General features: G+C 50.7%; 1 protein-coding gene across 1 annotated transcript; it reads right to left on the bottom strand.

Annotated features, from left to right (window-relative positions):
- Positions 1–2,446: 2,446 nt before the first annotated feature.
- On the bottom strand, positions 2,447–11,380 carry TMEM11 (transmembrane protein 11). Its single transcript, XM_038150794.1, has 2 exons — positions 11,183–11,380; positions 2,447–3,292 (listed from the first exon to the last, which is right to left on the bottom strand). The coding sequence occupies exons 1-2, from the start codon at positions 11,245–11,247 to the stop codon at positions 2,776–2,778; spliced, it is 582 nt and encodes a 193-aa protein (XP_038006722.1). The 5' UTR covers positions 11,248–11,380; the 3' UTR covers positions 2,447–2,775.
- Positions 11,381–12,453: the final 1,073 nt, after the last annotated feature.

Below are 12,453 nucleotides of genomic sequence, written 5' to 3'. Positions count from 1 at the left end.
GCCTCTTCCTAACCACTACAGATCTAGAAATGATCTCTGAGGTCCGGGATGTGTTTAATGATGACAATGCTGCTGCTCTGTCAGGACATCCATCCTCTGCCACCTTCCCCGCGGTGAGGCTGCAGCTGTGTCACAGAGAGGCCTGGGCTTGGCCTCACAAGGTGAAGCTTTCAGGTGCAGACACCTTTCTTCCTGTTAAGAGAGGAAAGCAAGGCATTACCTTCTCTGCCTCTCCACAAGGGGAGCGTTGGTGTTAGTTGTGCTTTTCCTTTTGTGCTTCCCATGCTCAGCTCCTCAGTTTCTTGGTGAAATGCAGTGCTCCTGCCAGGCTTGTTCAGCTGCTCCATGTTCTGGTGTTTCAGGTCGTGGCTACCCAGGAAGGACCAAGGGGCTGCTTTGCATTTCTGTGTTCCCACCCAGGGCACTGAGGGTGAAACACATCAGGCCTGAGGGAAGAATGATGTGTGGGGAGTTCCTGTAGTTCCTGTGGGAGCTACAGCTCCAAGGCAGAGGTTGCTGAGAGTGCACCCATTCCCTTTGGAGGTAAACTTCCTCTCTGTGACCAGGGGAATGCTGCACATTCCAGAGGGGAATGCTGCACATTCCAGAGCACGTCCACAATGGGCAGGGGGGGCAGCAAAGTGTGGGGGCTCCTGAAGGGAGGTTTGTCCCCAGCCACTGATGATTCCACTGAGCTACTGGCGCTGGGGACAGCAGATACAGCACCACTCCACATGGATGGGAATTTCTGGAAGTTGTTTTACCATTTTACCATGCACTAAAATACCTCTCAAGACCCCTCTCATTCTCCCAGGTCACCTTGCACATTTACAGCCCCGACTGACTAACAACCAGAATGTTAAAAAGCACTTTAGCTACGTTATCACTGAAATTCCTTGGGAACAAGCCCCTCTGCCCCTCCACCTCAGAAGGGAGTAACAGCCGTGTTTTCCAATCAGACCTACCCATTGTGACAGCTAAGCTGACTTTTCACCATTCCTCCTGCAATAAGAGACCCCAGGAAACTTGCTAATTTTTAACTCAAGTCTCTGATGCCAGCCATGCATTCAGGAACCTGCCACAGTGATCATTCCAGACCAGGGGAAGCTTAACACAAAAAAGTACCAGGACCCCAGAGGTTTGGTGCAGGAAAGGAACTAACAGCTCTGAGAATTACCCTGCAACGAGTAAGAAAAGATCAGGAACACCTTTGCTGTGGCCAGCACAAAGACATTTCAGGGCCTTCTGTAGCAGTAAGCAGTAGTAGCTGTGGCAGATGTGCCACTGGCTTCAAATCCATCCAGCAGGGACTCTGGAAACACGTCAGGGTGGCAGGGCAGCCTGCCCAGCCTGGCCTAACCACTGAGAGATGAAGTAGTTGCATTTCTTTGCCTCCTCTCTGCCAAGACAACTGTACATTGTTGCTATAAATAGATGCTCTGGATCCCAGCTTCTTTTAACCTTGCAGGGAGAGAGCTCAGCCACTGTACAAAGGGCTGCTGCCACCCAGAAATGTCTCACTGCCACTGGAGCTCCTCCAGCCCACTCAGCTGCCTGTGCTGGTGCTCAGGGTGGGACAGCCAGCAAACCCAGTTTGCCCAGCACACACAGAATGGGCTGCGTGTCCTGCTCACAGAAAAACTGCTCCAGCAGAGAAGCACAGGTCACAACCGTGGTCAGAACAGCCCAAGGAGGCGAGGGCAGGGGCAGTCCTTGGTGCCTGCTGTGGCAGTTCGGAGAGATAAAGACAGAGAGGCAGAATTTGGGGTCTGACCCCTGTCAAGGTCAGCGTTTCAGCTGTGAAGGTCAGGCTGCAGCTCCCACTGGAGCAGGGAGCACACAGTGCACGGGCAGCTCTCACTGCAGGCCTTTGCTCTCCCATTCCAAATGTAACACCTGGAGCTGTGCCAAGCTGGCCCTGCCAACGCCAGCCACACCTATTCCCCATGTGGGGGAGGAGATTACAGACAGCGAGCCCCTGTCTTTTAAAAATAACTGGCAGATGTCACAGAACAGTAAATGCTTCCCACTCTAAGAACAAGATCTTGAGTTTAGAGCTAAAAAATGGATTAATGCACAGGACTGAATTCTAAAATTTCGGGTAACACAAGGTACACTCACGTGTAGCAGCAGCAGGAACAAGCAGCTCCTGTGTTCCGGGCAAAAGCAGTGGAATTGTGTGGTCAGGGCACAGCACAAAGGCAGGACAGGTAGACTCCCACCTTGGCAGCCCCCAAGGCATTTCGGAGATGTATCCACCTTAGGAAGAACTCGTACAAGAACTGAGCAGAATGTGTTTGTACCTGGACACTTAAAGTGATACCACTTTGATAACAGTGACAAGAGAGAGAGAGCATTTGAAATTCTCATCCTTTAATGGTCAATGATAACTTCTGGCTGGTTCTGTGTAATACAATTAAACAATATACTTAAATGTTTCCCAAAAAAAAAAAAAAGAAAAAAAAAGGAAAAAAAAAAAAAAGAAAGCAGCTCTCACACCCCTTCTTTCTATTGCTTGCTTTCACTGACATTCTGCTGCTGGATTGGACTCCCCTGGCCTAACATACGGATCTCAAGTCACCACACATCCACATCTCAAGTGTAACAAAGAGCTGAAAAACCTTGGTGCACCAGTGATGAGTTATCTGAAAAATAACAGCTCTATCAAACCAAATCCTTCCCAGTCTCCACCGCTTCTCAAAGAGGAAAAACAAAATGTTACTGTGGGAGTCTTAATACACTTGTCTTTGTGGGTTTCTCTCTTCCCTGCTGAAGTCATACAGCATAGAGTTCATAGATCTTCTTTACACAGTACACCAGGGCAGCGAGTGCTATCGTGTTGTGCAGTCTCTTTCTGTGCAGGTCGTCCTTCCTCACCAGCACCACGGGGGTGGACGAGGTGAGCGTATGCAGGGGCAGGCGCGAAAGTTTATAGGCATCGTACTCCACCTGGTACTTGCAGCAGGGATCGAACTGCCAGGAGATCCCGTAGAGGGTGCAGCAAGCCACGCTCAGCACTCCGGCGGGCAGGGAGATGTAGTGAGAATAATCTACTGGCAGTGCCAGGGGGGTGAAGAGGCAGGTGGTGCCCGCCAGCACGGCCGTCTTGTGCAGGCAGTTCCCCACGGTGATCCAGCGCGCCGTCTCGTCCCCGATGCGCGTGGGCTCGATCACGATGTACTTGTACTGCGCCTCCAGCGCCTGCTCCAGCTCGTACTCAAACTGGTCCTGAGCGTTCTCCCCGTTGTAGATCTCGTGCACAATGTAACAGTCCGTGGAGGACAAGGTCACCCTGGTAAGGGGAAACGAAGAATTAAAACTACAGGGCTGAAGGACAGGCCGTTCACCCACCCGGCTGGGAGAGCGGGACTGAAGCGCCCCAAGTGAGGGCAGCCCCTCAAGGTCACTGCCTCTGTTTCACAACCAGCAGCTTCTCTTCACATCTGCTGACTATTCCTGCTGTACAATAATTCATCCCAAAGGAAGGCAACGTATTTTTCTTACCTTTTCCTAATCTGGAGGATCTAGAACAATTTGAGAAACAGGGTCTTGTAGCAGTCCTGAAATGGTTTCTCACACTGATACCCAAGCAGAAGTGTCACTCACACCTTAGTGACCGCAACAAATCACTGAACAAACCCCACAGACTTCAGGAGCCTTCACAGAAACCAAGACAAGCAGCTCACTCGGGAGCACAAGCTGCTCTGGGAGGTTTGGGGAGAGGAAGCATCTCCAGATGAATACATTTGCTTTCTGATGCAGCTTGCTATTAGTCCTCCGTATTAACACAGCCTAGTAAATCCATGGTAAATCCAACAAGGATGGCCGAGGAACACTGCTGAAAGGGAAAGTGAAGAGGCAGCAGAGCATTCAGTTTGTGGCAGAACACTTCACTCCCTCTGCTGAAGTGGGATGCAGCAAAGCAAGACATGAACACGTTTTTAACCCAGGCACTGCTTAAACAGTGAAGAAAGAGCTGCTCACTTCACCTGGGAGCACATTCCCTACTCAGGGCATTCAGGGAACTTGTACTGGAGCAGCAGCTTTCAGCTACTTAATGTCACATCAATTTCCACCTTCCCTCCACCCCCTTCACCACATCACCTCATATCTGCAGCTACATTCATGTACAGACTGCTAAGAAATAGGATTATGACTGTTCACCTGCTCTGAGAAAGGGTAAAAACCTGTCCATCAGAACCAGGCAAAATCCCCCCTTCTATGCAGAAATGAATATTTCTGGCATACTTGTGCTTAACCAGAGCAAAACCGAGCACGTGGCCTAGCACAGATAAAAATATCTAGCAGATTCCTTTAGCAGAAGGAGAACAAATCACACATCTGACCTAATCACAGCAGATAAAACAGCCTCATCCCGACAGCATTTGTGATGCTGGGAGGAACACACTGCTGATGTGGAGAACAGAATGAGCACTTCTTGCTCCATTAGTACGGTGGTACTTATGTGCATGCACTGGAAAATAAGGGAGAAAAATACACATTCACAAGCTGCTGTTGCCAAACATTATCCTTAATGTGCAGCTCCACTCAGGCTGCAAAGGGGATTGAGCAGTGGCCAGCTGTAATCAAGAATATTGTTAAATTACAAGCTGTTGCAGACATGGCTGGGTTTGTAACAGCAGCAAACATCAAGCAGCAGGACCTGAGAAGCACCACCCTCTCCCAAAGCAGAGTCATAAGCAGTTTCATTAAAAGTCCAGCTGGAATTTATATAACCTACAAGGAAAACTCAACTTACAATGTAGTTATTGAGTTCTTGCAGTGCATTTCCCCCTTGGCCTGTTCATGGGTAGAAAGAAAAATAAAAATCCACTTTATTTCTGTGCATGCTGGGGGCTTCTTTAGGGCAATGAGTTGTCAGACATTGCTGGGAAAATTACCATTAACCCTTCCAGCACAGGGTGTGGGGGGCTCTGATGTTCTGCAGTGAATTGAGAGGTATTCAGAGAAAAAAAAAAATAAGAACAGGATCTATAGAAGGAGTTTCTAACAAGAAACCAGTTAAGCAGGTGTTACACTGACACCAAGGACACAGCTGGTCATGGTTTCTGCCAAGGATTCTTTTCCCTGATAGCAGCTGCTCCAAGTGCAGCTTCTTCCAAATCAAAAATTCCAGTTTCATTGCAAACATATAGAGGCTTAAGGTAGCTGCACACCACCAGCCATGACTTTGTGAAAGCACTTGCTAGGGCATAATGACTTCATGGAAAAGCTATTGCTGAAAGGCATTTTCAAGCTGGAAGCCAACCCAGGGCTAACACATCTCTCCAGACAAAATTAATATTTCCAACAAGAAGCACTTTCAGTGTTTTGAAATAGCTAGGAACATGCAGATGGGTGGGCAAAATAGAGAAGGAGAATCCAAATTCAACAGAGAACTTCCCAGAGGCTTAGGCACAGCACAGTTGTCATTCCACATCTCCCTGTCATCGCTGGGAAAACAGGGATGAAGCGAGCCCATTCCTTCCCTGCCTCTACAAGAGCCATGGGAATGGAGCTTCTAACTCTAGGAATTCAGGATCTACAAGACAAGGCATTTCTCCAGGCTCAGCACCAGCAGAGGTGGCCCTAACCCATCAGCCTGGTTTCTCCTTGTTCAGCTCTTGCCTGTTCTTCCCTCTGAACATCCCTTTTCAGAGCCACACCACAAACAGCCACCTGTCAGCAGGAATCCAACAGACCGGCCTGAGGCAGCACTGTCCATCTCTGGAATTTTCTGGCTTGCCAGGCTCTGGGGCTTTGTAACAATAAAGTTGAGAAAACCACATGCTTTTTTTTTTTTTTTTTTTTTTTTTTTTTTTTGGCCTCCAATGCCAAAACAAGCAGAATTTAAAGTATGTTCTGCTGGGAAAAATAAAGAAATGATTGGGAACTGAACAGCACAAAGGCTCGGTCCCTAAAAGAGTCTGCCCCCAGCTGTGCTGTTTCTCCAAATGAATCCTCTAAAACCAGGATAAATTTATTCTGATTTTAGTGCTGCAAATGGCAAAACAGCCAATCCAAAAAAGATATCTGCTTAAAGAGGACATGTGAAGAGTCAGCAAAGCAGGCAGCAAGTCTCAATTTCTGCACAGGGAAGTGGGGTTATCATGTATTATTTCCACACAAGAACTGGCTGCCCCTGGAGCACGGACAGCTGAAAACTGTTTGGATTTCAGATGATACAGAAAGAGACACAGATATGTGGGCTTGAGGAGCTGGGAACTTCACAGAGACAACTCTCCTGACACAGCCTTTCCATTAACACAGCAGCTGCACACCAACAAATCCAGTCAAAGCAAGTGGATTTGCTCAAACACTGGAGGCCGTGGAGTTTGCCTTTTGGAGCTTGTCACCCACCCTGGCCATGACAAACACAGCTGCAGAGCTGTGCAAGCAACTCTGAGCTGGCATCCACCACTTCTCTAGTGTGGGGATTTGATATAAACTCCATTTTACTTGAAAGAATAGTAAATAACCAGGCAGCACCTAGTGCCAGAAGACACAAAATGCTGCCAGGTGTTCAGAAGTCACACAGGCTGTTTACTAGACAGACCAGAGCCTGAAAGCAGTTGTTAATATTATTCAATCAAATGATTTTCCAGGATCTGTCTCCCCACTCCAAATAAGAGGGCACAATTAAAGAGTTGTAGAGCTGTTCTGTAGGAAAGGTTCTAGGCCTTATATCCAAATATTTGTTCTACTGCAGCTTCAGGCATTCTATATTTGAGAACTTTCAGTGTCTCACTCCTGGTGCTGAATGAATGCCTGGATGGGAGAATGTGACAGAGCTCTCAGCTATTCAGCACAGCAAGATGTAAATCACTTAAAACTCAACGATGTCAAATTTTGGTATTGCCAAAGTTAAAAGTAAGGAATCCATTGTTAACAGAGCTACAGCAGCAGGAGGGGCAGAAGTGGCTGTCAGCTATAGAGCAAGCTTCAAATTACATTTGGATTGTCTTCCTAACATGGCAATATGGGAGAGCACCAGGAGAGGGTGAACAATAGCAGCTCCAGCAGTTCATCAAATCCTGAAATGGTTTGGGTTGTGAGGGACCCCATCCTGTTCCAACCCCCTGCCATGGCAGGGACACCTTCCCCTGTCCCAGATTGCTCCAAGCCCCATCCAGCCTGGCCTTGGGCACTTCCAGAGATCCAGGGGCAGCCACAGCTTCTCTGGACACCCTGTGCCAGGGTCTCACCACCATCACAGGGAAGAATTTCTTCTGAAGTTCCAGTCCTCAGAGCAGCTCCATTTCTCTGCCTGCACCTTGGAAGCAGGCTCCTGAAACCAGCAGCCTGCCTGGTAAATGGAAATTTCAGCTGGATAGTCTTTATGGATGAAGACATAAGTAACATTCCAAAGAGGAGGCATGATGTCACTCCATGTTGTGCCAGGTGCCAAGTGGCAAAAGCAGAAACAAAAGAACAGAACACTGAGAACAAGGCAGGGGAAAACATCCTGGGAGAAGCCTCAGCATCCTCCTACCACTGCCCACCTGCAGGGACAAGGACTGAGCCTCCTCAGTTTGTTGCCTTCAACCTAATGGCACCTGCCAGACAGGCTTTTTTGGTGAGGGTTTGAAATTATCCAACTATCTCAGTTCTGAAAATGCTCAAAAATCACACTTGGAAACAATCTTAAGCTACACAAGTACAGTTCTGGACAAAAATAAAAGTTCTTTTGAGCCCCTCACATAACATGTAGGTCAAGTTTTGGTAAAGTTTTCTTTCCTGGGTGAGAGTTTTGCTCGGAGCACCAAACAATCAGATTAACTGAAATGGAGACCAGTTTGATAAGTAGTTAAAAAAATTAGAAGGGAGAAGCTTGCAGCTGTGTGATAACAACTGGTCACAGGCAGCACACACAGCCCAGCTCAGCAGGGCAAGAGGGGGTTCATGCTGGCTGTGCAAGATCTCAGAAAAAGGACATTACAGATGGCCAGAGCATGGCTGGGAGCACTGCTGGCATCTCAGCCAAGCTGGAGGAAGTCAACAGAGTCAAGGCACGACAAATCCAAACACTAAACTTCCCTCCCTCCAACATAAATCCTTCCTGAAATTTAATTTAATTTCAAGATTAAGAAATGAGCTGTGGCCTGGCTTTAATTCTCAGTGGAAATATTCCACCTCCCAGTCATTCCCCAGTGTATGTTTCCACTCAGGCTAAGGTGCACAGAAAGCACAAACACATCCCACCCTAAACACCTGGAGAATTGTTTCTCTGCTGAAGGTCCCCACAATCCACCAGGCTCGAGCCCTCAGCCAGGGCTGTCAGGCCTGGGGCTTTAAGAAGGGCACTCAAGCAGAGGAAGAACAGGAAATGCAGGGCAATAAAGCAAGACTTGAATTCAAAAGATGCACCTTTAATTCAAATAGGAAAAAGGACAGGAGAACACTGGGAAGCTCTTCAAGCAGCCTCAGGGAGGGACAACATTACCTGAACTCTAAGGAAAACATTACAACAAATCCAGCCCAGACAACAAGGAGGTGTCAATTTTAAGTCAACTAATGATTAGCCAGGCTGATGGAAATAGGTCAATCATTGCTGCAAGCAGAGCACCAGAAATCTGAGCAGTGCAGGCAGCGAAAGGGGAGCTCTGTGAGGGCACAGAGCAGCCAGTGCAGGCAGTGGTGATGACATGGAAGCTGTTCTTTCCAGAGTTTGTCAGAACATCTCCCAGGGGAACAAACGACATGCTGTCCACTGCTCTGGCGGGCACCAGGCTGCCTTTTACACAAAAACACCCAGTACAATCCTGTGTCTGTTCTGTATGAAAAAGTTGTTTTGGTCTACAGATTAACAATTCCCTTTAGACAGGCTCCATTAAAGAGTCTATCCAGAATGAAGAAAAACAAATATTTAGTTGGTTCCCTTCAGTGTTTTTGGTTATTTTGTTTAACATTACTATTTCACCACCAGAGCCAGCTGGAGTTCACAGTCAACATCCTTTGAAATTAATGTCCTTACATTCACTCCTAGCAAGGAAAGCACTTTTTAACCAATTATAGCTTTCTCTGTATCAATAAAGTCACTTATGTTATGAAGGGACTCAGTCTCCACAGATATGCTGGTCTATTTTTTTAAAATAATTTTAAATGAAAGCTGCTCTGGTCTTGCAGCAGACAGGATTTTATTCAGTCCTGAGTCTCCTCACACCACCTCCGACACACAGCTGCCTTTTAGAGCGGCTGGCTGACAACTACAAACACTCCTTGAAACAGCTCAGCTACCAGGAAAACTGCATCAGCACATCCAGCTCGAAGGAACGTGTCTTCGGACAAGAACCCTGCCCAGAGTAAGAAAACTGTACTGGCCCTATAAAAAGCACATGTCATCATGTGATGACATCAGGTCTGTCAGGTGCTGCGCAGCCTGGCAAGACGGGCAGGTGTGGTTTGGGATCAGGATCAGCCACTGAGGCACAGGCAGAGGCCCAGTCATGCACATCTCCTGCTCCGCAGCTGCCAGGAAGAAGCAGCACCTCGCTGACATCACCCAACACCTTCTGGAATTACCCTCCTGTCACGTTTGTACAGGGTGACACCTAAAGAACCAGCAGCTTTTGATGGAGATTGTGAAACGCTGCTCAGGGGAGGATGTGCTGCTCTGTGCTCCTCCATACCCTTCTCACTGGCAAAGGAACAATCACACAGGCAGCAGGTTCATGGAGTGACTGTGTTTGGGAATATTTCTGATCATAAGATCAAGAGCAATCACAGCTTTGAAACAAGATCACCTCAAACAACAATTAGATTATTGTACAGGTTACAGATGAAGTTACACAGTAACGACTCACTTCTAAGTCTGCGTCAGTTTTCACCCTGGAAGAATAATTGAAGTTATTAAGTGTTCTTTTCCATATTCTGTTTCTTCCCTTCTGCTGGGAGGACACGTCTGCCACATGAAAACTCCACACCTCCCGTGCTGGGGCAGTGCCAGCACTGGGTGCAGACAGTTTTACCACTGTGGTATTCTTAGCTGTTTATTTAAACCACGCTGATGCAGGAATTCCATTGGCCCTTCCAGTTCAATTACTTTTGAATTCCCTGAACACAGGCAGCATTCCTGCAGTTCACATTAGCACCAGAATTTTCAGGGCTACTTGTGGCTCTCCTTGGCCGGGTAGATTCAACAGCATCAAAGCAAACACTGCTGGATCACAGCAAGGGAACAAAGCGAAGCAAAAGCCACGAGACAAATGAAGGGGGATATCAGAGTTTCTAATTAAGAGGGATATCAGAGTTTCGAGGCGAGGCAGTAGGACAAAGGAGAACTCAGAGAACACTGCAGCAGCTTTCAGCAGCTGCCGGTTACATCAGTCAGCCCTGGGGCAGAACAGAAACATGCCAACGTCAGGAAATGCGGGATAAACCCAGACATTTTCAGCAGGTGGAGAGCTGTGCACACAGGTTTTAAAGCAGCTCGACCAGACACTGTCTTAAGCTGTGCCAGGGGAGGTTCAGGTCTGACATTTGGATGGATTTCTTCACAGAAAGGATGATTAAATACTGGAATGGGCAGCCCTGGGAGGTGTTGGAGTCACCGTCCCTGGAGGTGTTTAAGGACAGACTGGGTGGCACTCAGCGCTGTGCTCCGGGTGACGGGGTGGGGACCGGTCTCAGCGTGGACTCGATGACCTCAGAGGTCTTTCCAACCCGATTGATTCCGTCACATATCCCTCCGTCTCTTTTCCCCATTTGAAAGTTGCGATTCCCAAACTTCCACCGCTGTTCCGTGGGTATTTCCAGCCCGTGCTGGCCGCTCCTCCGCCCCGGCGGAGGCCGGAGCGCGGTGCCGAGCTGCCTGCCCGCCGCGGCCCCGGCAGAAGGAGGTCACCCTGGAGGACTCGCCGCTCCCTCCCCGCCTTTAAAAATAGCCGTGGACGGAAGGAGCCTCCCGGGGCCGGCCCTCCTCTACCCGGCCCCCAGCGCCGCATCCCGCCGCGGGCAGCGCTGCCCCGGACGCGCCGCGGGCCGCGCTGACCTTCCCCGGGCGCGGCCCCGCCGAGCGCCCCCGGCCCCTCCGCGCCTCAGCGCGGCCGCGTCCCGCGCCCGCCCCGCCCGGCCACGCTCCCGTCGCGGCGCCCCCGTTCTCGCCGCGGGGTCGCGGGGCCGCCGCGGGCGGTGCGGCCCCGCAGCCCCCGCCGCCGCTCGCCGCCGCCCGGCCGCCCCTCACCTGTCCCGGCCGCCGCCGCTGTTGGTGCTGCCGGGGCCCGCGCGCCTCCTTCCCCACGCCGCCATCTTGGAGACACTCGCCTCGCAAATGTCTCCGCCGGCGGCCCGCGGGCGCGCCGCGGTGCCCGACGGAAGATGTAGTGCGCGGGGGCGGCGGCGGGCGCTGCTCGGGGTGGGGCTGAGCCCGCGGAAGGACTACAAGCCCCGCAGTACCGCGCGCCGCCGCACGGCCGCGGGGGGCTCTGGGGCGTGTAGTCCCCTGGGCAGGGGCGGTGGGGCCGGGCGGGCACCGCGGTGAGAGCCCGGTGAGGCCCCCGGCCGCAGCCCCGGCACCGGTGGCGGAGCGGCTCCGCGGGGCTCGGCTCGGCTCGGCTCGGCCCGGCCCCGCCGCCCGGGATCCTCCAGCCGGTGGGAGGAGCGCGGCGGCGAGTCCCGGCCTGCCCCGCGGCCCCGCCGTAAGGGGATGCGGCTGCTCACCTAGGCAGCCTCAGCATCGCCTCCTGATCCTGAAAACCCAGGAGGCTCCTTCCCTGCAGGCGACTAGGGATGGAGGAGCCCCTGTGTGGCACTTCCCTGGAAGGAGAGGCAATGTGGTTTTGGGGTGAATTTTGCCCCCTAATCAATTCGAAAGGGGGGCAGTGAATGGGGAGGCTCCTTCTGCATCTCTGAAGAGGAATAAATCATAGAATCACTTAGGAAAAGACTTCAAGATCATCAATTCAATATAAAGTTCAATATCAAACGCTTCTCTAGAATTGCAGTGTAAGTTGGGCACTGCCAGAGGTTTCCTAGCTCCTGTGGATCCATCAGGTTTTGTGCTGGGTGCCTGGATGGTTGAGCCTCTGCAGGGCTCCCTCTTGCTCCTGACTGGATTCCTCCCAGAAGAGAAGCCTTTTCACCAGGACTTTTAAGTTTTCCTTATCAAACAGCAGCTCCTTGCTCCACACCCCCTCCTTTCTCAGAGCCCTCCTCCAGCCTGACAGCGCTGCCTCTGCATCTCCCGTTCCTAGAAAAATCCTCTTTTTGACAACATTATTCCCAAGTGATGTGATGTGAGTGAGCAGAACAAACCCCTGGCTTCCTCCACCTTCCCAGGCATCCCGAGGCTGCTCCTGCAGCCGGCAGGGCCCTCCCACAGCGCTGCTCTCCCAGCTGTGTTTTGGGGGGCAGCTGTTTCGGGGGAGGTGAACGCTGCATTGGCAGGAACGAGGAGGTGTTTGGGAAGCGTGCCCAGCCCGGCAGAACGTGCAGCAGCGCTGGGACAGGCCGGAG

This window comes from Motacilla alba, chromosome 14, assembly GCF_015832195.1.
Source record: "Motacilla alba alba isolate MOTALB_02 chromosome 14, Motacilla_alba_V1.0_pri, whole genome shotgun sequence".
Classification (NCBI taxonomy): domain Eukaryota; kingdom Metazoa; phylum Chordata; class Aves; order Passeriformes; family Motacillidae; genus Motacilla; species Motacilla alba.
Note: the sequence above shows the minus strand (reverse complement) of the source record. Positions and strands in the feature narration are given on the sequence as shown.